The sequence below is a fragment of the Aspergillus brasiliensis genome (genome assembly GCF_001889945.1).
Source record: "Aspergillus brasiliensis CBS 101740 unplaced genomic scaffold ASPBRscaffold_6, whole genome shotgun sequence".
NCBI lineage: Eukaryota > Fungi > Ascomycota > Eurotiomycetes > Eurotiales > Aspergillaceae > Aspergillus > Aspergillus brasiliensis.
In genome coordinates, this window is record NW_027137447.1 from 485,658 (window position 1) to 512,872 (window position 27,215).

Here is a 27,215-nt window from a genome sequence, read left to right on the forward strand (position 1 = left end):
AGACGAGAGAGATCCCCGCACTTAATAAAGATGCAAGCCGGAACAGCTGGGCAGCAAAAAAGAAAGCATCAACTAATGGGAAAGCGAGATGATGTGTGAGGTGTCTGCCTGTCACTCACCATTATTTGCCAGGAAGAACAATAATAATGAATAAGAATTAAGAATAGTAGCGCCCGACTCTGGGACTGCCGCCGCTAACCACGGCCGCTAGAAGCAAGATCATCCACCTGAAACAATCCAGCCTCACTGTCAATATGACTAGTAGGAACAGTCCGATTGACGATGTGAACAATTCCACCCAACTTCAGACCTGTAATTATAATCATGATCTGATGGATGATCTGCCTGTCAAGATGCAAGATGACGTAATCAATTCGTTGTTTGCTATTGGCTACACTAACTACTAGAAGCTGGCCGTCGAAATCCCTCCCAAAAGGAAAATCCCATCCACTCGTACTATCCAAAAAAAACCCATTCCCGCCTCCGGGGAATCGTCTCACGCCTGCCCACTCAAGAACCCACAATCGTGAAATATCGTTATATACAAAGGAAACCTGATCACAAAAAGGAGCGACTCGACACAAGGAAAAGAAAAGGTAAGGATGGAAAGGTTTTGAAACAGAAGAGAAAACAGCGTGAATCCAAGTTTTGTCGTGATGACGAGGTCAACATAACTGGCAGTTCCATAACTGCTTCAGAACTGATACAGGCGATAAAACCATAAGTCTTCAATCCTTGTATCTTGAGGGGTTTCTATTCTCCCCTCATCAGATTCAGCAGACGAGATAGAAACCCATAGCCACAATGCCAAGGACCAGATCAAGCGAGACCATCTGGAAAGGTGCGCCACCATTTTGCATTGCCGCCGCCATGGCACTCTTACTGGAAACATTGGAGTTACTGTCATGGTTTGCGTCCAGAGTGAAATTTGTGGTCCCATTGTTGCCAGGCAGCACACTGTTCACCTCATCACGGGGAGCAGTGTCGGTGGGAGTGGGAGTGGGTGTAGTTACTGTCTGAGGTGATGTTGTCGTCTCCTGTGTGGAGGTAGCTGAGCTCGCAGTTGTAGTTTCGGCGGTTCTTTCCGAGTCATTATTCAGTTTCACAAGCCCCGAATAGTTTACCTGACCATCCTGATCGATCTGAAAGGCATAGTCCGAGCCTTCTTTGAGAGAGTTGTCAGGTGTCCATGTGTACGAGCCTCCTTTGGCATCTTTCGTCAAGACTTGAACAGTGTCGAGATCTGCGGCTGCACCTTTGCGCAAGGTGATTGTAACAGGCTAAGGGCGTCATCAGCAAAGTGCACTAGTAAATGCTCAAAGAAAGGAGAATGGATCGTACAGCATCAGAGTCACTGTCCCAGTTCAAGGTTGTAGGGACGCCGGCATCTATCGAGGACGGCCATTGCGTGAAAGCTAACGCTGCCTGGGCAATTTGGACCTGAGCCAGACACGCTGCCAAAGCAATAACTGACCCTGCAAAGCGCATTTTTTGCGGAGTACCCACTCTTGAAGGCTAGGTCTCAGTGAACGAAATGCAGTTGCTCTTGCAGACAGCACTGGTTGCTGCACGCCGCTGTTGACGGTGACTGCCCGACTACCTAGTTCACTTCCTGCAAAGACCTTCTACAAGATCGCAGCGAGACACACCTCAGATTCCCTAGTGAGTACCGTCACAATGGCCTATACTTACCCTTTCCCGTGCAGAGTTACCGTCCAGAACGTCGAGCAAATGGCGTGGCTCGTACAGAACAGAGATTCCCAGAAGTCTTGATGGCACCAGAGCTGGATGATGGACTTTTATTACCCCCCTTCACCCGTGCTTTGTTTACATCTGAGTGTGTTAGCATACCAGGGGACAGGCGCGACAAACATGCCGGCATTGGGCTCTAGCATTCCGCCCACGATGCTCATGACTGGCAAAACCTCATGTGCAGGAATGTAGCGGAAGTTCCGAGTAGAGGCTAAACATTCTCCCCGCGCCTTTTACAAGGGGTGGGACTGTGACAGCCTAACGGCCCATCTAGTTGGATCTCTCTGGGCTGGCTTGGTTATGGCCGCAAGACTTCAGGAGATATCTATACACTATATTGCAGTACCTGCTTCCACCCGCTTCAAGGGCGTCAGAAAGGTTATTTTGGGCTGCGTGAGAACTTAAAGTGTCTCGCCAAATATTGAAGTCATCGAAACATTTCAAGTATGTGTCCTTCATTCGAAATGTTTCAATAACTCTAGGTTCATAGTCTTAGATTCTCTTTGAAAGAGCGAAGGGCGGTTATGTCACGGCTCTACATACTTGTTTTCTTCCGCCCAAAGGTCACAATTTTTCATAAGTTGCACCATATTGAGTATATGCCAAGTGGCGCACAGAGGATCACAGTCTATCTTGTCATCCACAGGGGGAAAATTGGCTTCGCGTGGTGGGCGGACTGTAGGCCTGCAAGGGGTAGGGCCTCAAGGGACGCGAAAAACTCTATCGGGCATGGACTGATGGAACGTCATCATATCTTATTCAACTTGCATAAATCGGTGTACAGCATGCGCCGATTGCCACGTCGGTCTCGGGTTTGTGACTCGAATCAATGGTTCTACGATGTTCTGATGCACCGAGAGCTTATCACCATCCTCTTAAAATGCCCGACCCCGTAGAAGAAGAGGACAGAGACGGGTTACCGAAGTGAACCAGGGTTCTCAGTTTCCAAAAATAATCAGAGACCGAACAATCGTCTGGTCTTCCACAACAATCGCAACGGTGACACTCGATCCTGATTGTTCGATTACCGAAAGCGGAAACCAGTTGAGCTTCGTCTGTACCCACATCGATAAACTACCACCTAAACGGCCTGACGAGATACAGTCCCCGATAAGCGATTCTTCAATGGGATTATCCGGATGCATCCTGTTCTATTCTCTGCTGAAGTTACTGTTGCTTCCACTTTGACGCCGGGTGGATAGGCTCGTTCTTTCCCTGCGGATAATGGATCCATCCAGCGAACAAGAAAAGCAAGTTAGACCCCCAGGCGGAAGGACTTCGACTTGACTTGCTCCCTCATTCATTTATGCTCGTTTCTCCGGCCATAAAACTGTAATATCATTGCCGTCCTATTCCTAGCAAATGACATAGACTGTCCAGTCGCTCGTTAACACCACACTCGTTTTTTGAAAGACTTCCCTTCTCTCATCAGCTACCCGAGTTTCTGAAATTGCAAATTGAAAACTATTTCCCTTCTAACCTGGTATCTCCTTTAATGCTGCACTTTCTGCTTGGAATGTTGCAAGCGACCTTGCCCGTCTCTCTCAAACGCAGTGCGTCCTCTTCGCTGGTGTGTGAAGCTGAGCCAGCACAGTCGACCGCAAGATCAACAGACCCCAGCATCTCGCAACGGTTCTATCGATCAGTAGAATGTGAAAGCCGACATGAGACTGCCGAGTTTCCCGACCATACGCGAGCACAATCACCTGCAGGGCCGTATCAAGAGTCACTCGAGCATACACGAGAAACCGCACTGCATACGCTAGCGCTTTGTCGCAACGTGATTGCCAGCCTCGAAATCACCCGACTCAGCAAGTCTCGAACCGGACTACATTACTGGCTGGGCTTCTGGGACCGGATCTATGGTCGACAATTCTCTCGCTTACTATCTTCTCGAGTAACCAACACTTTAGCTAGGATCGATGCGTTGTTTCGCGCAGTCTCCGGCGACCTTCATGAGCTCACACGAAGAATGCAACATGCTGTCACATATGCTACATCAGAAAAGGAGATTCTCCGTCTCCTTGAGCGAATGGAAGACGAAGTCAGTGTACGTCGAAAGCGGAGACGGAAGAAGGCACAGACGATAATGAACAAACTGCGTGCTAGCATCGAAGCAGTTCCCATAAAAGTTACCGATGAGCTTTTCGATGATTTGAAGCGCGGTGTGTTTGCCTTGGACGTGTTTTGTGATTACCACCCTGGGGACCCCGAGGCAGAAGAGCATGAACGCCAGGCATTGCAACCGATGAATATGGTGACAGTATCGCCGTATCTGCAACCGTGGCAAGAATCAGCAGCGGCTGGAGCGTACATGCCTTTATCAGCATACACGGAAATCCATCCGGACTGGACGGAGTATGCGGGGAACTGGATGCATAGGGTGGATTATCGCAGTCGGCAACCTCCTCCAAACAACAACGCGGCACACCATAGGTAGATTGAGTCTAGATCTGGATGCAGAACGTTAAAGGACGGTCCTGGATAGATTTGATCATCTCCTACAGTGGCCGCTCACAATCAGGCTGACCCATGACACCATTATTGTTCTTATAGATTAGACTACCGCAAACTATTGTGATTCTTGCTTTGATGGTAGATAGATAAACTAAACTTTTAATAACTTTTTTTGAACCCATCCGTGCCCGGCCAAATCTAATTATGTACGCTAAGAATGTCAAGTCTAAAAAAAACAAGGCACAGCCGTAGAATAAACAATATATATACTTTTGCTCATCAAGCAAAATCCCACAATCCCCGGACAAGACTTCCAGGGCCCGAATCCTGGCCACCATCCTCTTCCAACAACCGATCCGTGAAGATTCGCCGAGGTATTTGATACTCCACCACCGGCGTCCTCTTGAACGGCTTGTCCTCGGTCCCCAACTCTCCCTGCAACATACCCTGGTAAGTGTAGTCCAGGAAATCCTCCAAGTTATAGAACTGTTTCGTGAACTGCTCAGAGATAATGTTCGCAATCGCAGCCACATTAGGATGATAATGAGATTGGAGAGTTTCGATTTCCCATAAACTGCTCTCGATGGCGTTTGTGCGGGTCGGATCGGGCTCAGTCGCATCAAAGGGATCGTCCATGCCCTCAGCTTCGATCTCAGCCTTGAGCCCTTCGTCGCGGATATTGCGGTGCATCATGAAGGCGCAGGTAGGGTGTTCTTTGAGGAGGTTGTACATGAAGGGGACGATGGCCACGATGGCAGTCGGGGGCGCGTTGAGAGAGAGGCGGGAAAGACGCTTGAGGAAGCTTGCGATCAGGGTAGCGGGCAAGTGGGTGGAGGCGAGGAAGGTGTTCATGAGGCGGAAGAAGCGGGAGCGGTGCTTGGAGTGGAGGAGGTCGGCGTCGAGGAGCGAGTAGAGCTTTTGGTAGAATTGGGGGTAGTCGAGGTTCTTTTCTTGGATGAGGTAGAAGAGACCTGAGAGGGCGAGGAGGGAGGTGGCTCCTCCGACGTTGTAGGAGTCCGTTAGGAAGTCCATGAGGAGTTCGGGGCGGCTGAACCACGGCTCGATGTTGTGGACCATGATGCGGAGGAGGGTTTTACGCTGCGATTGGGAGAGGTTGTTGCGCAGGATGGCTAGCCAGGCGTCTTGGGCTCGTTTCTTATGCGAGTTCACGGAGAGGACCTTTTTGTTCTGCTTGCTGGATTCGGTGTAGAAGCTTTCGAACTCGTGCTCGGGGCCCGGGACGGAATCGCATGCTGAGAGTATGGAAATCAGAACGTCGAGGGTCTCGGATGTCAGTTCGGTGTCTGCGTATTCGCTGTTGTGCGTGTTTATGTCAGTGGATTTGGACTTGTGTGTGTGTGTGTGTGTTTCTCTTGGGTCTGTGCAAGTGGGACGTACGCAAGCTGCATGAATGTGTAGTACCGCACGTCTTCGAATTCCTTTGCCTTCTCGATGAATTCGGCGAGTACCGCTTGTCCGTTTTGGGCTTCAACAACCGCCTCGAAGATTCCCTTGAACAAGCCGGATGTCCATTCCTGAGTATTGTCGCCGGTTAGGTGGGTAGCACGTTCGTTGACGAGGCACAGGCACAAGGTCAAGGCGCTGATCTGCTGAGAGTTAGTACCGCTTCAGTATGGCAAATCAGAAGATATAATACGGACCTGAGAAGAGGAGTCGCATTCGCGAATGATGGACAGGAGGAGCTTCTGGTACTCCCGGCAGCGTTCTTTCAACCAAGCTACAATGATTTTCTCATTCTCTGCCGCGCGACTCGTCTCCGTCAAGTTTCCACCAGCGATCAAACGGCTGAAAACCCGGCAAAGGGCAACGGCGACAGCCATGTTCGGTTTGGACGAACCATCGACATCGAGCATGGAAATCAGGGTTGCGATGTTATTGTAGTATTTTCGAGACTCGGAAATTTGGTCTTCCAGTTGCTGGATATTGGCAATCGCATTGGGGCTGTCGGTCTCAGCGACTGCGCGGCGCTTTGACGAGGGCACGGCGCTCGATTTGACATTTTTCCTCTTCTTGGAGGTGACGGCTGCAGTCGTAGGGGCAGGCATGATCGATAGAACTGCAGATATCGCGAAATCGGGGAGACTTGACCGACAGACAGCACGGCAGTTCCGACATCAACCATGAATTTTTGGAGATCCCTCGGTTAGCGGTTTTTCCGTCCACGGCGCTATGCCTGAGCGGGTTAGAGTCTTCCGCACCGTCCCAACCGCCATCCCGACCTCAGTCTCCTCATTTCCGTTCATCCATCACATCCTGTCAAGGTCTGAACACTGCTACAATGGCTTCGCGTTTGGCTAAGAGCGCCCTTGGTATGCCGAACTAGACTCTTTTCGGCTTGCTTTATCAACTGGCTATGATTGTTAACGACCCCTAGGTGCTGCCCGGCTCCGGCCGACCCTTCCCACGCGCAACGTCGCTCCCATCACTGCCACCTTGACCGCGTCTCGCTCGGCCTCCAGCGTTCCCACCGAGGACCCCAAGAAGAAGGCTCAGTCCATCATCGATGCCCTCCCCGGCAACTCCCTGGTCTCCAAGACCGCCGTCCTCTCTGCCGCTGCCGGTATCTCCATCGCTGCCATCAGCAACGAGCTCTATGTTATGAACGAGGAAACCGTTGCTGCTTTCTGTCTTCTCAGCGTCTTCACTGCCGTTGCCAAGTACGGTGGTCCTGCTTACCGTGAGTGGGCTGAGGGTCAGGTTCAGAAGCACAAGGACATCCTGAACGCTGCTCGTGCCGACCACACCAACGCCGTTAAGCAGCGTATGGACAACGTCAAGGAGCTCTCCAGCGTTGTTGAGCTCACCAAGCAGCTCTTCGCCGTTTCCAAGGTACATTCAAGATCCTTTCCATACCCATCCGATCTAAATATGGTCGGGTTAGCGGAACGCAAGAAGCTAACGGTATATAAAGGAAACCGCTCAGCTTGAGGCCCAGGCCTACGAGCTTGAGCAGCGCACTGCTCTGGCTACCGAGGCCAAGCAGGTTCTCGACTCCTGGGTTCGCTACGAGGGCCAGGTTAAGCAGCGCCAGCAGCGTGAGCTTGCCGAGAGCGTCATCAGCAAGATCCAGAAGGAGCTTGAGAACCCCAAGGTTCTCCAGCAGATCCTTCAGCAGAGCGTTGCTGATGTTGAGCGTAAGTTGACTATTGTGCAGCACACTTTTGATACGATGCTTACGACCTTTTTAGGTATCATGTCCTCCAAGGCCCAGTAAATGGACTAGCATGAATAGCCCCGCCATCAGCCTATGTACAAATTAAAGATCTTTTCTGTTGTCATTAGACATACCAATACCAATGTGGTCAGTTTAACAGAGTATAGCGAGTAGCTAGACCTAGGTCGGTCAGTCTACTTTCAGTAGATCTTTTAGCCGGATGGGCTCCTGATTTACCCTGTCATTGTGCCGTGGAGAAATGTGATTCGCACGAAAACTCTAGAATTTATGTATCTGAACATTCTTAGCATCCAACATGTACTATCACTACTCCGTACTAGGCTTGTACTATGCATGTCTTGTTCAGGAGCTGAAGCATGTGGTGGCTCCAGGACATTTGTTTTGGGGATACGCAATTTGATATGATGCATCAACAAGCCAACACTGCGGTGGAGTAGCTGGGCTGTGCCCTGCAGGGCTGACGAAAGCCCTCTGCTGACGACATTCTTCAATATCTTTATTATGAGATTCGTAGTCTTTCATCTAATGGGACATGAAACCCCTACGAAGCAACTGCGTTTGTGGTTGTTGCTGGGGAGGGAACAATGAGGGACGCTCTTTCACTTTCCGGAAATTCATCATTCAGGACATTAACCAGGGGTTTCGTGTGGAGCATCCACGACAGCCATCGCCATCAATTCACAACGCTCGTCCAGCAGCGTCAAACCAATCAGCCCTGCGCAGTTGCTCGAGCCTTTATGTGTGACATGACAAGATGAAGAAATTGCCGCCGCGGAGGCCAAGACACAAGCCAAACCACGGTTTGGCTGTGATTTGAGGAACGATAAATAACCATGACAGGGAATCCATCATCAAACAAAGTTCACAGCCTCGACTCAGCGCCTGTGCCCTGCCACCATCTTTGTATAAGGCTGAAGAATTTGTTATTTCAAGACTTGATTCCTCTGCTGTCTTCTCTGAATCTTCTCCTCATCATCTTCTCCCCATCTTTCTTCACGGTTGTGGCGCTGAGTATCCACCCTCCGCGATAAGCCGCCGCGCAACGATGCCGCTCCGCGAGATACTTCACAAGAAGGACGCCCTCAACAACACCACGGACCACTATGCGTCTGACGCTGTTCCCACGACGTCCGGGAGGACTGTACCTCAAATTACCTTTATACGGACCGACACAACCTCCCACGAAGTTATCCGTCCGCCTGTCTTCGACGGAGATGTTGATCACCCCGACGATCGACATTTAGAACCCGTTCCCCCTTCTCCTTCGCATCGCATATCGTTGAATCCGTTCCGTCGCTCGCGTGCGCCCTCAGAGTCCTCGGGGACTAACTCACCAACGCGCACGCGCGGAGAGAGACGCCTGACGCACCTGCTGCATTTGGATCGCTCGGGTTCGCGGAACTCCAGCTCGTCATCAGTCAACGTTCCCTCCGATCTTCCGCAAATCAACTGTGACAGAGGCGACGAGCAAGAAAGGGAGGCACAATGGGAGAAGAGGGCGACGATGTTGGCGCAGCGCAGTCCGCAAGCCGGAGCTTCGTGCCTGTCGCCTACTTCGCCGACCGGCTTCGGACTGGATGGTGCCCCTTCAAGGTCGCGGAGTTCTAGTCGGAGCCGGATTAACGATCCAGGAGAGGATGTAAGTGGTCACGTTGTGTCATTCTAATGCGTGGTACTCAATCGTGGCACAGGTCAATATACAGGAGGCGATCCGACTTCACGAAGCTGGAGGTATGGGCATAACTTGGAGAATGGCAGTCTGCGTGCTCAGTCGCTTACACCTGGCATACAGAACTCGAACGGTCGACAAAGATGTTTGAGCACCTGGCGGACCCTAACGGTGCCAACAATGCACTCAGCCAAGTGCTCTATGGGCTAGCGCTCCGGTAAGTAGCCACCGTACCTTTGTTGAGCTTCCTTTACGCCCGACACCTATAATGGTCTGCACATTTGGTGATCACTATTACTACGTGATACTGATTTGGGCTTAATATAGACACGGTTGGGGCTGCTCGCCCGATCCCGATAGAGCCGTCATGTATCTCTCGGCCGCGGCGTCCAACTCGGCATCGATAGAGTCTCAGGCGCTCCAGGCCGGGATCAAGAAGGGCGGATCTGCCAAGGGAGAGCTAGTGTTGGCTATCTTCGAGCTGGGAAACTGCTTCCGTAATGGCTGGGGGGTCAAAAAAGACCCAGTCGCAGCGCGACAATATTTCGAAACGGCAGCCAACCTAGGCGATACCGACGCGATGAATGAGGTTGCTTGGTGCTACCTAGAAGGGTTTGGAGGGAAAAAGGACAAGGTTAGTGCAGCTTGCGTAATGGTTCATTTGTGATGATTATCTTGACATGACCTGCTCGTGTCCTGAGGGCCTCGCAGCTCGGGCATCAATGCTTGAAGCCCGCATCACTCTTTGGATCCCTCGGTGCTATCTGATCATCTGTCTGAGCAGTTGACTGACTTGCAACCGCCATGTTTTAGTTCACGGCCGCCAAATACTACCGATTGGCCGAAGAGAAAGGCAACAAATTAGTGGGAAATTCCTGGTGCGTTAATTGTCCCTGTTCAGCGTCGCAATTCCCTTGTTTGATGCCCATTTCTGGGTCCTCCACGGGGCCAGTGTGACGAGCATTGCCTCAGACCCCAGCGCTCTGCACCGGGCTCTCCTCACTTGCGGGCGTTGTTGCGGGATGCATTGATAGGCGCTCGGAGTTTCCGCTTCCCTGCGCCATGCAAACCAGCGTCACGCTCTCCGCCAACCACAGCCCCATTTCTCCCCATCAGCGGGTTTCTGGAGTTTAGGCTGACATGATCTTGTTCAACGACAGGATATGGAAGGACAAGTACAACCCGCACTGAACCGCTAGGGCTGTGTACCTGCTGTTTTTAGTTTCTCTACGACCTTCCACCCGCACAGTCCCATCAGATGATGATGGCGTTTTGGACCGAGCTGAGGCAAGGCTAGAATGCTTTCAAATCTCTTCGCCGGCTTCTTTTGGCCAGACGATTTTCTCCTTCCCACTTCGTATCCCGGCTCTGGGACACAGGCCCCTTAACTCCTACCGTTACCGATTAATTTTCTTCCATTCTTCGCTACCATCACCATGAAGGGAACGGCAGCGATGATGACCCAAGCATCCAGCCTCATCTTTTTTCCTTATTGACACCCGATATCAGAGCGTACTTTTGCTTGTTTCCCTTCCCCCGAATGTTCATACTACTTCCTTTCTTGGACTGTTCTTCTAATGTTACATACATGCATACATACCCACTCTGCCTGTGCCACACTCATCACAGCACAGCAAATAATCGCTATCATTATACCGATACCCACCTTCCCTTCTCTCCTTCCGGGACCCACAAAGTACCTTGCATTGAGTAACATGTATGTGCATAGCACAGCATCGCTTCGCATCATGTTGTTTGCGTTCGCGGGCTTGCATGGTTGCAGTAACATCCTGTCGGAGTACTCTAGTCTCACCTGTCACGTTACATGTAACTACGAGGTAGTCTACTAGCGTAGGTAAGTAGATAAGGAGCTGCCTGAATTAAGTCCATTAATTAATCAGTACATTATATTACCCGTACGATTACATGATGTGTATAATCTACCCAAAGTAAACACAGTAAATAATTGACTGAATATTGTCCACCACCAGATACCATCTCCATTCCCATGTGAACATCAATAACCCGTGGACATTCTATAACCAACTCGTCAACCAGCAGTCCAGCAGATTACCATCCCAATAAGCGCGCAAGCGACCCCGTAGGCTGCTTATTATCATCCAATAACGAGCTGCAGTAAATATACTTTCGAAACTCTCCGGCGCGCAAGTCGAACTTATCATCATCATAGTCTAGACGCACTGCAACTGTAATTGCACTTTGCCTTCAGCGATGGCGTTCCAAGTTCGCACTTGAATCCCATATTGGGACTACAAACCCCCCTCCACCGTCCACAGACCATTCATCTATGGGTTCTTGGTCCAGCCAAACATGATCATGTTCGTCGTTCCCGGACCTGATGCCTTTGGACTGCAGGGTTCCTACCCCATGTAGGGCTGTGTCTTCCACGTAAGGTGGTAAGATATGTATATCTTATGAAAGAAGACGCTAAATGGAAGGAACATAGCACCAGTTGCTGTTCCTAAATTGTAGCTGGCCAATTGCGTTCGCTCGGTTATTGGCTGACGAGACTTAGAAGGGAGTATGTGTCTTCGTTGAGTCGGTCCTTGAATGTTTTGTAGTTGGAGAAGGCCCTAGATCTCTTTTGGCAGGTTGGATGAGATTTGGATGGCTAGTGAAAGGCACGAATCTCTCTTCTATTGTGTTTGAGTATCGTTGTTGTGAGAATAGTGTGGTTTAGTATCGGATGGGAAGATGGACACTTCATTTGATGTGTCTTCTGGTATGTGTTGGCCCGAGAAGGAGGGAGATGAGTTGAATGTCAGCTCTGTCGGTTGGATGAGGTTGGAATGGGCACCGGATTCCATGTCTCTCTCCGTGTAGTGGAGTGTCATTATCGACAAACAGTATATGGAGCGATGCTGCACTGGTTGCCAAAAGTGTTGGCCTCCGGTATCTGTGTTACCACATGGAAGAAGGCTGATTGACAAGTCGGATCGAAGACCTTTTCCGTGGGTTAAATGAGCTCAAAATAGTCACGTCTCCGTCATTAATGTGCTGACGTAGTGGCAATAACTTCGACCATATACCAAGCGATGCTGCCTTCTTCGTGTCATACGTGTTTTCTGCGATGTGTGAGGATCCGACGAAGGAGACCACTTGACAATAAAGAATGGCAATTCTTCTTTATGTGGGGTATGTTCGGAATAGTCGTTGCATACATGTCTTCATGTATTGCAGTAATGCTATCAATGACTTGGCATGCAAAGCTCTCTTCGATAGACACGTCTTCTTGGATGTGTGTGCATGGATGACTGCTATATAGAAAGCAGCAGCAAAGTGACCGAAGCTTAGCACTCTATATAGTGTAAGGGAAAGGACTGCTCGCTTCTGTTGTCTATTGGCTTAATTCTGTGAGCTTCCTGATTCTTCACATTATGCCCTGACAATGAAGACTTGGTTCCTTTTATTTTCGTAGACAGTGCTCGAGCGTCTGATATCATCAGAATGGCTTCTCAAGATCTGGTGTCGGCGGTAATATCTGCTGTTGCAACTGCCCCCTTGTCGCTGGAGTAGTTTAGTTATTCTCTCCAGTTGCGCTGATCTTGTTGTTGAGCGTCTTTCGCGTTGGAGGAAGGCATAGGAGAACCACTTCTCGTTTCCTTTAGATGGATTCCATCACAACCAGACAGACAGATAGGTGTATGAACGGGCAGTGGCCTAGAGAATATCATTCCCCTGTCCATGCCGTGCACCGCGCATTCTCCACTGGCTCTTACTCGGAGAGCCTCTGTACGGGTAAGTTGATTGATGGTCACGAATTTTCCTTAATTGATGTAAGGGGGTGTAAACGATATACATCTGGAATCGACCTTAAATTCCAAATGTAGCATATCCGAAAGGATAGGAGGATAACAATCATATCACACGCGCGATTCTCGCTCTTCTCAATTGAAGGCGCAAAAGCAAATCTGCTTTTGTCTAGTTTAAGACAAATTGACTGCGTTGACACGTTCTTTAACCACCAGCCAGGCAGTCGAAGCATTCGCTCCAGATGTCATCAAGGCGAGAGTAGCATGTATATAGCGACCACTCAGTCAACTGACTTGGCGTCTTTTCCCTCGATGGGTCATTATCAGAAAAGTGATCCAAGTGCTCTTCATCATGGTTCCTTTGGACGAGGGTGAACCTGATTCTCGATGGGAAGGATTGAGTAGCAATAGCGTGAGTCAAGAGATGCAAGTCTTCCACCCCCGCAGCGCAATTTTCGGGGAGAAATAAAACCTGATCAGTTGCTTCAGAATTGACACTTTTTCCGGGTATGTCTCGTAGTCATCATTGTACGAATGTATCGTACAGCGCCCAGACCCGTTAATTGATAGATTCCGCTGCATCCATCAAGGTTCAAGTATAGTTATCAGAAGTAGGAAAGAACAAGTAACCTTCTGCCAACTACAGACAGGCAGTGGAGCGACGACTGGAACAGTTTGAGTCGCAGGAGAGATGTTCTGTAGACATAGTTGTCTACTGCGTCCATTCCATTCCTTGAACACTCCCGGCATTCGAAACTCGAGCTCCAGATCAAGACACCTCGAGGCTTTGCCAGGAAGAAGCATAGAGCTTGCGCTATAAGCTTTCAACAAACAGACTGTTACCCGACTGGAAAATTCCATTAGCGATGCGGTGTGAAGAGATGCCGGCATAGAAGAACCACGCCTTCAATACTGACAGGATCGATGCCGGTGAACATGAGAATCGTGCACCAGCCCGCACTATCTCCCAGGAAATATACCTCCTTCAGATACAGATGAAGATTTCCTTTGTATCTGGCCACAGTGTTTCCTTTTGCAGATGGACGGACCGGCTGGTCTCATCAGGTAGTGATCTTCCAATTTCGTGATAGTCATATCCAAGATGACAAAGTGATATTGCGAGGAATATGAGAGGGCGTGTTAAAGCGGGAAACTGGTAATGTGGATAGCCTGTGCCTCGGACCTTTGTCTTCCTTTTACCTTGGTGGTATACGGTGCGTCCATTGCTCGGAGTGCTGTGTTTTGCTGAGATGGTTCAACACATACCACTCGGGTGAGGTTGCTATCTCACTGCCTTTCGAATCTCCCAGTATGAGCTGGTGCTCGAAGGTATCGAGAAACGCTTCGTTTGGGAAGTGGAAGGTGAGCTGATGTCCCCGCCCGGTGGTTGTTTTGGTACGCATGCTTTTGCCTCTGCATCCGGGATGGTGTCGTACATGTTGGCTGTGTCCAACGCGTTGAAGTGTTTGGCAGCACCGATGATCAGATAGTTATTGCCTTGTTTTCGTGGATCTCGTTCAAGGCGAAGTCTTGATGCTCGATTGGTTGTTCGATAGTGAAACACAGGTCTCGTTCACAGGGACGAACGATGTTTCCATACCGCCAGCCACTGCTCGAGCAGCTGCCAGCGGGATTTAGACCTCGAGCATTATGGAATGCCTATATCGGTATTGACGCCCCCATCTTCTGCGTCGCGGACATATTAGCTTGTAGATGTGCGGCCACAGAGCCAATCACTCAGATTCCATGTAATGCAAGCGCGACAACACCACATGGTCGTGGTTTGGAGAACACCAGCGTACATATAACAGCATAAGGGGCGTTCTTTCACAGACTGGGCTTCATCGTCAGCCGATAGTTCCTGGCAAATGCAACGCCGTCTTGTTGAAATGGACTGTAGGCAAGAATGCCAAGGTTGTGGAGCGGAGTAATCGAGAATTCATTGAATGAACCAATGCATTGGGTATAATTGCTCCTTCAATATTGCCTTGGTTGACCAGCCGCCCCTTGAAGCCTCTGACAATGCCGTTGCTTCTGGCATGTTTCGGCAGAGATGACACCCGGCATCATATAGCATATGGTAAAGCACAACCCAGATGTGCTTGACTGTATCCCAGAATCTTTGGTATTGTACTGGTAATTATTGCCGAGCTCCTGTGTTCTCCGCCAGTCGGTGATTGAAGCCATCGATAACTGCATTGTTGGGAAATGATTTGGAAAAGATAACCAGCAGGGTGTGCTCGACAGTATAATACACTTCACGGTGTATTATACCGCATAATTCGATGAAGGACTTTTGCAAGGCGTTTTCCATTATCTCCATAATCATGGAGCGTATGGAGCCGTTCCCAAAAACGTTGCTTCTTGGCCGGGCTGGAGAATGGTATATAACCACAGTCGTGCTGGAGAGAGCTGAGCTGTATCACATAGCATATTCCGTTCCTGAAACTCTCTGGAAGACAATTATGCATATTATATTATGACGTTGGATCAAAGCATGGCGGTCCAGCCTCTAGGTTAACGTCATTTGGTGATTATCGGCAGGAGGCCCGAAGATTGGGTGGATTTCGTGAAGCAGTGGTTGGGGACACCCGGAGTAGGGGTAGCTATCTGTGCTGTGGCATCTCGGTCAGAAGCAATAGGCTTATATGGGAAAGAAAGGAACTTACTGCAGAGTTGTCCCAGAACCCAACCAGAATGGATTCGAGTGTCTCAATCAGAGAATAGGGATGAAAACATCCATTCGATGTCATATGAGTCTGATAATTGATATCGCTGGTCACACAGACGAACGGTGTCTACCAGAAGCAGCTTTCCTAAACTCTGGGGTCACGGTGGCTAGGTTCATCAAGGAATGCAGTTGCGCTGTGATCATAGCGGGTTGCTTTTCTTTGCATGAGGAACCCATCTTGAGCCTGTTATCGACGCCATATGAGATGGTTCTTCTGGGTGTAAGTTGCAAATGAATAACACCCCGGAACGCACCCATCAGCCAGGGAATATCATGTCTCTCATATTCGCCTTGCGGAACACCACCGTACCTGATGGATGCTCTGTACACTTCATGCCTGAAGGTATCGCACACAAGAATCTAGATACGATATTTGTCGGCGAATCTGAAGTAAATTGACCCTTGACAGTGTATGAAGCAGATCGGACATGGCAGAATATGAGAAGACATGGGGAGAGCCACTTGTCGAGCCCCATAGCGAATGGTGGATGTAATTGGAAGATTGCTTCAGATGCACATTCCCAGAGAAGGCTTCTGTGGCACAGAACATGACACGCTTGTACTGTCAGTTATATATCTAAGCATAATCCACTCGAATTGGCTGGCCGCATCGCCTGCACATACCCTGTCTGTAGAGGAACGGAATGCGCGGTTTTGTTGGTACAGTGGTCTGAGATATAGGTGACCCAGATTCGCTTTATATTTCGTTTTGTGAGAGATCATGACTCAATGGCTTCAGATGTCGATGATGAAGACCTGCTTCTGATCAATGTCCTTGCGCTCTGCGGAGTATAGGTGGACTTTACCCTATCGGACCCTTGTTTCGAATATGATGCTGCAGAGGCAGGGGTTGTTAGCCAAGGATTTATTGTTTGTCAAAGAGAACGCAATACATACTTTGCTAGAGATCATATCTTTGACCTGTACAAGGCTGCTAGCTCTGTCCTGGATCGCAACCAGGATGTGCTTGTCCGTGGCATATTCTGGGCCAGTGAGAATCCAGACCGTCGTTTCCCGAGGCCAAAGCCCGTATATGTGACTCGAATTGGCAGATAAGCAGTCAAATCCCGGACCCTCTCTCCCACAGAGATGAATAGTACTGGAAGATGAAATGTGCTCTGCCATGGAGCGTTAGCATTCCAGAATATAACCGGGACAGCTTTGCGGGTTCGCGAAGACGATCATGATTTGGTAGTTTCTGTTTTTTACTTATATAACTCCGTCTGGTTCCGGCGGAAAAATAGGGGGAATCGGAAGGCAGTAGAACTGTAGAAGAGATGCCGGGATAGTATCTGTTCTGATATGGCGCTGCCTATCCTTGGGGCTTGCATGAAGATAAGTGTAGCAGGACTTGACGATAGTCCTTAGTACCTTTTCGGTCACCCTTGTTGTGCAAGATCGAAATGACCCTATCGGCAACAAATGGTCGCTGATCCTACATACATCCTACCAGACAGTGTGATCCCGCAGTAGCGGGTACTCTGATAGAAGGTAACCTGATGTGTGTAGATGCTCCGGTTGTTCACTCGTAAGACATCATGGCTCTGCAGCACGCAGCCTCGACCGATGTGGTGTTGGCTTTGCAACGATGCTGCAGCGCCGCTTGCATTTTCTTATAACGCAGATCGCCTGTCAGGATGCATCAGACGAGATACAGGGACATGAAATCCTGTCACCGGCTGTTACCGAGCGGATCGTCTCCGACTTGGGTGGACTGGTCCGACATGTTGTAGATCGTGCCAAGATATCTTTCTACAACATGCTGACATCTTTCCCTTGCGTGATGGCTTTCTCGAGACGCATAATATCCGAATGATATTTAATAGCCGATTATCGGCTGCTCCGTTAGACATGTCTAAGAGCTAGTGGGATAAGCAGAGGACAATTCCACGCAGCGATCCTGCTTAGGGATATTGCTTCCAGCAACCCACTCGCCTAGAACTCATAGTAAAATGTCAGTACGAGAATAGTAGTGAGAGTGAGGTTCAAGCAAGCAAAGGATAACTGACTTACCTTCCAGTCACAGCTGTGATATATTTGGAGCTGAAGCGAAGTAGCACAAGCAGAGCAAGTTAGGGGTCTCGATGTGATGGTGAGACCCCGTCAAATGACCAGTTATGCTAGTGTTGCTGCTCCCTAGTGACTATATAATGAACGTGTCTGACACGTTCATTAAACATGTATAAAGGGTATATTAAGGAGAGAATCAAAAGTGATAGCATCCTAAGAGTTGCGATGGTTGTTACCGCTTAAGACTTGAAGAGCCGGTCCACGGAAGCCTGTGCCTCCAGCATCTTCGAAACTGCTACCACCATAACTAGATCCGCAGCTCTGCACTCTTTGAATCTTCCTGGGTTATAATGCCAGGTGAGTGGTGCTTACCAACATACACCAGCAAAGGAGTAACAGCTGGCACAATGAATCAGAGCGCGAATGGAAGAGCACAATGTGTTCCTCCTGAGGTGAGAGCCTGACAGAGAGTCCCAACCAAGGGGTATAAAAGGTAGGTTAAGGAAGGCAGGAGATGAGAATATGGTAAGCCATGAGGCCTGAGTCGCGTCGAACGAGCTCTAAACCTGGTAGGGGCGTGATGAAAGTAATAGCTATACTTAGGAAGGTGTATATAGACCAGGAGATGACGTAGGGCTCATGGAACGATGGCCATGTTGGGATAGTCAGCCGATCTTCTTTCCTCTCTTCATTCTGCTCATGTGTTATGAGAAGAATAAGAAAGAAAGAAGAAAAAATCCAGACGTGAGAAGAACAGGACCCGTATTTATAGCCGTTCGTCACAGGAAGAAATGGAATACAATCGCCGCAGTGACGGTCGTTTACAGTGACGGGACATCCAGTGACGGCCTCAACGGGATGTAGTGATATTGGGTATAGGGTGGCGTTTTTACGTTAATGGACAGGGTGAAGAAATGCACAGCTCTAAGAATCCAATGCTCTTCTGGTCATGGAATAGGTTGATCGTGAATCTGCAAATTCACGATATTCAGCGAAGGTAATAACCCTACAGTGCTTCCTATATCAAACGAATGCTCACATTCATCGTCGATAACCTACAAGAAGGGATTGTGCGCAAAGTCCAGGCCGGAAGACTTTTATTCCATGTGGCTAACCAAACTCCTTAAAACATTGCAGCCAAATACTATATACAGTACAGAAAAGGTGATCCACAGATGACAAACGAAATATAGTTCTTTTAAAGAGTGGACGGGACAAGCCCAAGATCATCTGTGTCATGCCACATGCACACGCACGGGCATTTGTCAAGTATCTGACAAAAGAAAGTAAACGAGTGGTAGGTTGCAGAGCCATCCAGTATGGCTTCTCAGCAGGCCCAAATCGAATCATCATCGCAACATAGACATTAACAAGCATCCCACATCCCAAATCATAAACATGTCAGTCATATCATAACAATCATAGCAAATGCCACCTGCAGCCCAACCTATTTCCCACGCGATGCACGCAAAAACTAAAAACAAGATCAAAAGCCACAACAAATCACAAAGCAATAACACAGAAACCCGAATCCAAGTCATATGCAAAATATAATCAAGCGCTCGATATGTTCCGTCCCGTTGTTCCGTTGGACTGCCTGCGACGCGCAGGCAATGTCCCATAGTGAAAATCAAAAGATGCCATCCGTGAAAAAGAAAGTTATGCAAAATCGACGAGAAGGTGTGGAGGTAGGATGTAAACGACTGCAACATATTTCAGATGCTCGAGAAATCCACACTCATCTCGGAGAATGATAAAACGCTGGTACGCCGATAAAGCCGAAGGAGTGCGAAACGTAGAACAACATCGCTAAATTGTCAGACGAGGTCATCATGAAGCTAGTCCGTAAGATATATCCAGTCGAAGTGAATGGTAAGCTGTCTATGTATGTATATGGCTAAATCTGGCTAAAACTGGCCAACAGTCGTGTGTCGTTAAGGCATGTAGAGAGAAGGTGTACGTCTGTCTATGTGTAGACGACGTAAAGGAGGCGGAGGTGGAAGCACAGAACTCGATCAGTTTGCTTGTGTGGGTGCAGAAGAAATGCAGGCAATGTAACTTTGTCTGGGCACGGTGGAGAGAGAGAGAGAGGAGAGAGCTGAGATGGGCGACGTACGGTCGGCGTGACCCGACCATCGCGGGGGCTAAACTACTGGCTGAAGCCGGAGTCTTCCTCCTTTACGGGGGCGACACCATATTCCTGAACCATGCGTCTGAAGTCTCGGATTACCTTTTCAGGAACTCGGTCCCACATCAGGGAACGAGAGTAGACTTCAGAGGTAGCCTTGTTCGGAAGCTTGTGGGCAACATTACCGCGCATGGCAGCGAGCGCCTGCTGCAAATTAGAAGGCTGCTGCTGCTGCTTGTAGTCGACACCCGCATCATCAAAAGTCGTCAGGGAGTTGTACTGATCCGCGTTGAGAGCGAAAACCTGCTCCTGTTCCTGCTGCTTGGAAGGCATGGCCAAAGTGTTGTGGAGTTCATCCAGGTTCGACGGTGCCGCTGTGCCGGTCATCTGAGCCATCTCGGCTCCAGTGATGGTGGTAGGCATGGGCATGGCCGACGAGGAAGCCACAGCGCCTTGGCCCTGAGCAAGCTCGGGCGGGGAGGAAGACAGAACAGCCCGGAGGACATTCGCGGACTCGGCGCGATACTCCTCCGAGAGCTGAGGCATGGCGCGAGCCGACAGCGTAGAGCTGTTGGAGGCAATGAAAGCTCCGAACAGAAGGCACATGTAAAAGGCGTTCCAGCTGAAGGGGTAGTCGCTGGTCGCAGACTTCTCCTTGTCGTTCGTGGAGACCACCAACGAAGAAGAGTGTGCCGTCGAAGTGGGAACAGACTCAGCGTCAAGGGAGAGGCTGTTCACCATCGTAAAGTCTTCCCAAGGACTGCTGTCCATGGTCAAGTTCTCAAAGTCCGAGAACTCGGGGGCCAGGTTCGCAGGAGCCGCGGTTCGTGCGTGTCTCTCAAGCTTCTCCACGGTCTCCTTGAGGATGTTGTTCTTCTTTCGAAGATCAGCAGTCTCCAAGGTGTGTACCCGGATAAGTTCGTCTTTCTCCATGTGCATGGTGTTGATGTACTGGGTGATTTCCTGCTGGGCGGCCATCCATTCGCTCTTCTCGCGAAGGAGTTCGGCCTCCCGTAGACGCATGTTCTGCAGTTCCTCCTCAAGATCGCTGATGACCTGGGTGAACTGTTTCTTCTCCTCTTCCAATTTCTCGGTGTGGAGCTTCTTGCGTTGACGGGAATCCAAACTAGTAGACAAGGTTAGATATGGGCTGATGTCATCCATGTAAGGGGGGTGTGGTTTAGTGGGTACTTACGCAGCTTGACGGTTTCTCAGCAGCCGCTTCTGTTGTTTCAGTTCTTTGATCTCCTCCTCATTGGTCGACTGGCTAATCAGCTGGTCGATGTTGCTCAACGTCCGTTCTGCAGGAATCTCAAAGCGAGCGTTCTTCTTCCGGATCCCGTCCCGGCGCACACTCAAGGGGGAACTGTTGCGGTAGGTCGGGCTCTTGGTTGGCCGCGACATGGCATCAGGCAGATCCGTCGCAGCGGGCATCCAGCCCTGACTGGACTGCGGCGACATAGCCACAGTGGCAGGGTGCGCGAAGGCCATGCCGGGACGGTAGGACATGGATGGGATGTTGATAGTGCTGACAGGACCGACGGCACCGCCCGCAAAGGGGGCTGACGAGGCGTGGTCCAAGTCGGAGGGAAAGTGATCGTACATGGCGGTAGGAGTGCAAGAGCCCGATTCCTTTGCCAGCTGCCAGGAAGCCTGGTGGCCGTATGGAGCGGATGGATGAGCGCCGTCTACCCGCATGAAAGGATTGGGGGCGGTTTCAAAGAAAGCGTGGCCGACTTGGGAGTTGTGACGGGATTGTGTGCTTGAGACGGATTGGGAGAAATCGGACCAGACGGAATCTCGATGCGCAAATGCATCGGGTGCATGGTCATATGAGGTTCTCCGGTGGTCGGCAACATTGGAAGGCAGTTCGGGGGAAGTAGAATCGAGGATCTTATCATCAAGTACACTCATGTCGTCTTCTTCTGAATATGACGGTTTGGCATCCAATGTAGAGGGGGATTGTTGGTAGAAGTCAAAGGATTGTTGAGAATACCTTGCCATAACTGTGAATGTGTATATGACGAAGATAAAGATGAAAAGAGAAGGCTTTGATCAAGGAAAAAAGCCCGTGGTGCTTGTAGAGCAGTCAAGAGGCGGTGTGTAAAATAGAGGTTCGGGAAAAAAAACAAGTCAAGAGGGTGCGGGGTTTTGGGGGTGGTTGGTGAAGAAGGTATTTAGAAGTCTCCAAGTGTGTAAAATGGGAGGATTGAAGATATAACCCGTGAGAAGATAAACGAGAGATTATATTCTCGAAGAGTCTCAAGGGAGGAGGATTGGGGTGTAAAAAAAAGGATAAGGTGAGAAGAGAAGTAGATCGATCGGGTGGTCAAGGTGTAGTAGTAGTAAACTAGCGAAGTGGAGGCAAAAGAGGAGCAGGGGAGGAAAGAAGCGGAAGAAGTATAATATGAAGGAGGAGGGGAGGAAAGGTAAAATCGAGGTCTCTTGTGATCAAACAGAAACCTCTCGCGAAGAGAGTTTTGAAGTTCAGTATATTGATTGATTGTGATGGAGGACAAGAGCAAGTGACAAGCGGGAGGGGGAGTCCATATATCCTTCGGGGCTGAATCAGGAAACATGCGATGAGGGAGTCCCTGACCAAGTTCAGAATAGTAAGACGGTTTTTCGACCCAGCACGAAAATCTTAGGATGAGAGAATATTTTTTTTTTCTACCCAGAAAAAAAAATAATATTTCAGATTAAAGACCCAAGAAATAAAATTGCGAATAAAAATAAAAATGCTAACTATAATTAATCATAACCATACTTTCTCTCTGGGACCTGACCCATAATCTACAGACAGACCAACAGCGGCAATCATGGGGGAACAAAAAAATAGGCACTAGGAAAAAAAAATAATAAAAAATAAAAAGAAAAAAAATAAAAAAATAATGGAAAAAGGAAGAGAAGAAGTGAGTGAGCCCAAGAGAAAACCAGAAAAGACCAAGCCAAAAATCCCACCTAAATCCCGTGCCCATGATTTTCCCACGGCCTTCTGCTCCCTTCTCCATCGGCCCTAAGCAAAGTAGTAGGTAGACCACACAGACCACAGACCCATCGCTCGCACGTCTCGCTCACTAATCGGCCGCACCCAAAAATCACCCAAAGAGCATCCGGCGGTCAGCGGAAAAGTCAAAAGACGAGGCGACATTTCTGACTGCTCCCGAGATTAACGAGAAGCGATCATTGGATGCTTCGTTGGGCAGACGTGCAGCTGGCAGGGGAACCTTTGGGACGAGAAGGGTGGATGAATAATCATCGTTCCTGGCTGGTTACTCGTCCAGTGCTTTTGACTAGGGACGAATTATGATCGTGACGCTTCTCGTGTAGTATCCATGAGGATTAGGCGTTTCCTATCCCCTGGGTTGGTAAAGATTGAGGTTATTCCCATCGTCGATATGTAGGTACTAACTAACGGACCAACTAGGCGAACTAGCAGGAATATGTTGCTACCCTGAAAGAAAGCCGATGGTCGCCTTGCGATACTACTACCTACTGTAGTACTTTCCTACAAGCCTAACCTATTTGATTTTCGTCTCCCGATTACAGCAAGAGAAGTACCACCATGAACCGTGAGAACTCACTACTTACTACCTAAACTATCTAGCAGTAGGAACTAACAAGCAGGAGAACCTACCACCTTAGTAACCAAGTTATAGTTACTTACTTTTCGCCAGACGCGACTCATACATAGTGCAGGATGTGATAGATGATAGGCCGAAGACTTCGGTAGGATCTGCCTCCCAACTGTCGCATAATTAGAATAGAATAATAATCAACCCTAACCGCCAAACCTAACCAACAATATCGACAAAGAGCCATCACCCATCAATAACGGCGGCTATATGCCGTTGCCTGTCTCAACTAACCTTAACGAATACCAACATCAGTCAATGATCCGGACCGATGGATTGCCGCTCGGGATGAGTTCTCAACTGGGACTTCTTCCTTGGGAGCCAACCTTTCGTAGATACTACCCTTCCCAGTGAGTGCCGGTCTCCGGGTAGTGAGTGGGTTAGAGACCGGAGTCGTACTAAGTAAGTCCGTAGTAGGGACCATAAGTTTCCTATGCGAGTATAGTTAGTTAGTTCGATGTGTGTAACTAACTACGAAGTACTCCGGAGTGGGTGCAGAGTGGTCGGTATCAGAACCATGGTTACGATTACAGGTGGGGCCACAAATCGGTTATCGATAGCCTATCGATTCGATCATTCCTGACAGTACGACCCCTCCATCCGATACCGTCGAAACTTCCGTCAATCCATGTGCCTTCTTCATTTGTGTGTCTGTCTGTCTCTCTCTCTCTGCCAGTCGCTTATCCCGCAACAGCCCGATCTCAGGCATGCGGTTCCCTTTCGTCTCCCTCCCTACTGTGTTCACATCCCGAGAAAGCATTACGATTGATTGGTACCTGGGGACCAGCACACTGGGTTGGTTTCAAGCACACACCACACCACAACACAACCACCCTTCCCCCCCTCCCTCATCCTCAGGTTCGACGATGATCCCACAATGTACGTACATATGTAGGTGGGTAGGTACCTGAACAACAGGCCCATCTATCCTACCAGGACCTGAGGAGGAGGGGGCCCTCCTCTTGGCTTCTCGGTGTTTTGGATTTGGGAAAGATGATGCCCAAAAGAGGAGATCGTCTGTGCGCTCAGTCAGTGTGCATCCATCCCATGATCGACCCCTGGGATAGGGCGAGTCGCGGGTTACAGGACGATACCACGGATTACCAGACGATGAGGCCATACCCCTCCCCTTCATACTCTTCTTTTTTTCCCTTCCGGTGGCAGGAGGGCAGGAGGGATCGGGATCAGATGGACTCGATGTCATACAATACATACGGTCATCATCTATCCCATCCCACACCACCCCCGGGCATTCCCTAACTTGGGAGAAGCGTATCGCCCACCAGCCTTCAATTGCAGGCATGGCCAATCATTCGCGCGCGCGACAGTGCGACATCCCTCATGGGCCGAGAGGAAACTATTTCCATTGTGATCATCAATCAGCTTTGCACGCCAGAGAGCTGGGAAGCAACCCTCCTGGGGCTGGATTAGGCTGTTGCTGCTGATGAAGAAGTACGGAGTGTTCTGCTAAGACCGGCTTGTAGGAGAGAATGATCCGATGGGCTAGCATCGCATCCTTCATTGAAGCCTCGTTCTTATCGTAATCCTTATTGTTGGTGAGATATGCCCGTGACAGCAGCCTCCTCTCAAGCCTAACTAGATGTTTGCTCTCTTTTTCGCCTGCTACTATTATCATCCGTCATCTTAATCCTATACACATGCTTTTATTTGCTTTTTCCCCTCTATAGACATCCTAGATAATAGATAGACCACCTAGGAAACCACAACAATATCATCTCTGGTACCGTTAGGGCCGGCCCGTAGAAGGGGAGATCCATCCAATGCCTCCATCCAGCGAGTGATCCACCAAGAAAGCCAGCCAGCCAGCCAGCCAGCCAGTCATCCATGGGTGGGCGAAACAAAAGAAAACAGGGCCCTTTTGCCATTTCGGTTAGACTGTGCCCGCGCGGCCCCTTCAATCGGCGCGCGCGCGCGTGTGCACATCGCATGCACACCCGTTCTGTTGCGACTTGCGACACACACTCACTCACAGACACCCGCACGCCCGCCCGTGCTTTTCGAACCAATTCCATGACAGAATGGAAGCCGCTGCAACTCAGATGCAGAAAAAAAGCACGGACACTCCTCAAGATTTCATCTTGGGCTGGGTAGCGAGTCAGAAAATATCATGTCGATATAATGAATTATACTTAACCACTGATTGATTGATTGATTGTTTTATTTTCTTTTTTTTGGGGGTATGGATGAATGCCGGGCGGGCCTTTTTCTTTGCTTTTGTTTTTTTCTCGTTTTGGCGTTGATGCCAGTAGCCTCTTAGTAGTTAGTTACTTTTACTGTTACTGTAAGTAAGCAAGTCAGTGACCTACTTACTTACCTCCACCGTGCTTCACTAGTCAGGCAGGTAAAAGTGATTGTTAGTTAATTTACCTCTTTGGGTATAAGCACCACCGCCACCACCACCACCGTCTATGGAGTAGAACTGGAGCTTAATCCACTTTTGACGGTTCACTTGCATTTTTCCTTTTTTCTTTTTTTTTCTTTCTTTCGCATGGCAGTTGATATTATCTATCTACTATCTATCTAGGCTAGCCAGATTCACTCACCCACTCATTGGTCCTAAGTTCTTAGGTAAACCATCTTACCTAAGTAGTAGTTAGTGAACTCGACGGCAGAAGAATCACGAGATGAAAGCTAGTCTATCGACCGAAAAGAAACTCAAAGAAGGACAAGAAGAAGAGAGACTTAATGTTTGGTAATTACCCCATTTGGAAAGACATACAGAGTACTCCGTAAATTACTATCTAGTATCAACGCATCCCGTCCCTCCACCTGTGACCACCATCTATTACAGAAATCGTCATCCAACGGTTTGTATTACTTAACTACTACCTCCGTACTATCTATCCATGCTTCAGATTAAGAAAAGAAATGTTACTAATTAACACCAACGTAAGGCATCAGTGCTTTTTTCTTACCCTTCTTTTTTCCTGCGGGGAAAACCAAGGATGTCATCGCAATCTTGGTTTCGCTCGCTCGGATCCTTGGCTCGTGCGCACAGCAACGACCTGGGTTCTCATGCAGAGACAGGGCGAGTTTGGGTTGAAGCATATGGCCATAGCCAAGGTCAAGGCAAAAAAGCGGTTTGGTTTGGTCTAGTCTATCTTTTGCTTGGCTTGGCGAGAAGCAGAAGCAGAAGCTAAAGCTGAGCTCGAGCTCGAGCTAGAGTTTGAGCTTGAGCTTGGGGGGAGGCTGGCTGTGATGTGAGGCTGTTGGTGGTGGTGATTTCTGCAGATAAGGTGAGGTATCTAGGTATGTGCCTTAGTTAGGTGCTAATAACTCGACATGTGCCTTGCCTTGATTTGCCTCGTCTTGGTTTGCCTGGGTGTTGCCATATGGCTTTTGTTGTTTCAAATTATGTAGGTAGTAAGCAGGTGGGTAGCTAGATATTCTTTGTAGTGAGTAGCAGCAAGCATTATCTTCTCCATTTACTATGATTGGTTTTAATGTAGTGATGCTACAATACATATCCTCAGACACTGTAGCATCATACTAACCCATCAAATTTGGGAATGTACTACCTCAATCACAGAAAAAAAGAACAGAATGAATGACGTCCCAGAACTTTCGCTTCAATTCGGCCGATAGCATGTAGCAGCACACCACCATACCCGAGCCAGCCCGGTGCAGAACAATAGCAGCAGCAGCAGCATTACCTCTCCTCTCCCCTTCCCTTCTTCCCTCCCCCAACACAACGTGTCATAACCCCCATGATTCGAAAGACCCAATACTCCGGAATCCGACAATATGTACTCACTAATCAATAACCAAAGGGTGATGGTGGATAACTAAGGGATATCGAATGCCTGCGACGATCCACCCGCAATGAATGGAATAACCATAGTC

General features: G+C 49.1%; 9 protein-coding genes across 9 annotated transcripts; 3 read left to right on the forward strand and 6 right to left on the reverse strand.

Annotated features, from left to right (window-relative positions):
* Nucleotides 1–412: 412 nt before the first annotated feature.
* On the reverse strand, nt 413–1,903 carry ASPBRDRAFT_207023 (GPI anchored serine-threonine rich family protein). Its single transcript, XM_067621786.1, has 2 exons — nt 1,342–1,903; nt 413–1,280 (listed from the first exon to the last, which is right to left on the reverse strand). The coding sequence occupies exons 1-2, from the start codon at nt 1,486–1,488 to the stop codon at nt 774–776; spliced, it is 654 nt and encodes a 217-aa protein (XP_067478930.1). The 5' UTR covers nt 1,489–1,903; the 3' UTR covers nt 413–773.
* A 460-nt stretch (nt 1,904–2,363) lies between these two features.
* Nucleotides 2,364–3,072, reverse strand: ASPBRDRAFT_674215 (uncharacterized protein). Its single transcript, XM_067628888.1, has 2 exons — nt 2,642–3,072; nt 2,364–2,597 (listed from the first exon to the last, which is right to left on the reverse strand). Exon 1 carries the CDS (start codon nt 2,895–2,897, stop codon nt 2,691–2,693), a length of 207 nt encoding a protein of 68 aa, XP_067478931.1. The 5' UTR covers nt 2,898–3,072; the 3' UTR covers nt 2,364–2,597; nt 2,642–2,690.
* A 196-nt stretch (nt 3,073–3,268) lies between these two features.
* Nucleotides 3,269–4,192, forward strand: ASPBRDRAFT_195845 (uncharacterized protein; the record flags this gene model as incomplete). Its single annotated transcript, XM_067620909.1, has 1 exon — nt 3,269–4,192. One exon carries the CDS (start codon nt 3,269–3,271, stop codon nt 4,190–4,192), a length of 924 nt encoding a protein of 307 aa, XP_067478932.1.
* A 296-nt stretch (nt 4,193–4,488) lies between these two features.
* noc4 (ribosome biosynthesis protein NOC4) lies at nt 4,489–6,275 on the reverse strand (the record flags this gene model as incomplete). The annotated part of the gene is made up of 3 exons (XM_067620910.1): nt 4,489–5,524; nt 5,608–5,816; nt 5,871–6,275. 3 exons carry the CDS (start codon nt 6,273–6,275, stop codon nt 4,489–4,491), a joined length of 1,650 nt encoding a protein of 549 aa, XP_067478933.1.
* A 233-nt stretch (nt 6,276–6,508) lies between these two features.
* atp4 (F1F0 ATP synthase subunit 4) lies at nt 6,509–7,444 on the forward strand (the record flags this gene model as incomplete). Its single annotated transcript, XM_067627326.1, has 4 exons — nt 6,509–6,539; nt 6,605–7,059; nt 7,142–7,364; nt 7,419–7,444. The coding sequence occupies 4 exons, from the start codon at nt 6,509–6,511 to the stop codon at nt 7,442–7,444; spliced, it is 735 nt and encodes a 244-aa protein (XP_067478934.1).
* Nucleotides 7,445–7,989: 545 nt separating this feature from the next.
* On the forward strand, nt 7,990–10,458 carry ASPBRDRAFT_674219 (tetratricopeptide repeat protein; the record flags this gene model as incomplete). The annotated part of the gene is made up of 7 exons (XM_067628889.1): nt 7,990–8,144; nt 8,246–9,044; nt 9,097–9,136; nt 9,198–9,291; nt 9,402–9,708; nt 9,888–9,952; nt 10,235–10,458. The coding sequence occupies 7 exons, from the start codon at nt 7,990–7,992 to the stop codon at nt 10,263–10,265; spliced, it is 1,491 nt and encodes a 496-aa protein (XP_067478935.1). The 3' UTR covers nt 10,266–10,458.
* Nucleotides 10,459–18,732: 8,274 nt separating this feature from the next.
* On the reverse strand, nt 18,733–19,677 carry ASPBRDRAFT_43065 (uncharacterized protein). Its single transcript, XM_067624917.1, has one exon. It carries the CDS (start codon nt 19,208–19,210, stop codon nt 18,938–18,940), a length of 273 nt encoding a protein of 90 aa, XP_067478936.1. The 5' UTR covers nt 19,211–19,677; the 3' UTR covers nt 18,733–18,937.
* Nucleotides 19,678–19,737: 60 nt separating this feature from the next.
* ASPBRDRAFT_126451 (putative bZIP transcription factor) lies at nt 19,738–21,720 on the reverse strand (the record flags this gene model as incomplete). Its single annotated transcript, XM_067617868.1, has 2 exons — nt 19,738–20,842; nt 20,912–21,720. 2 exons carry the CDS (start codon nt 21,718–21,720, stop codon nt 19,738–19,740), a joined length of 1,914 nt encoding a protein of 637 aa, XP_067478937.1.
* Nucleotides 21,721–24,043: 2,323 nt separating this feature from the next.
* Nucleotides 24,044–24,843, reverse strand: ASPBRDRAFT_574374 (uncharacterized protein). The gene has a single exon (XM_067627742.1). The coding sequence runs from the start codon at nt 24,652–24,654 to the stop codon at nt 24,154–24,156; it is 501 nt and encodes a 166-aa protein (XP_067478938.1). The 5' UTR covers nt 24,655–24,843; the 3' UTR covers nt 24,044–24,153.
* Nucleotides 24,844–27,215: the final 2,372 nt, after the last annotated feature.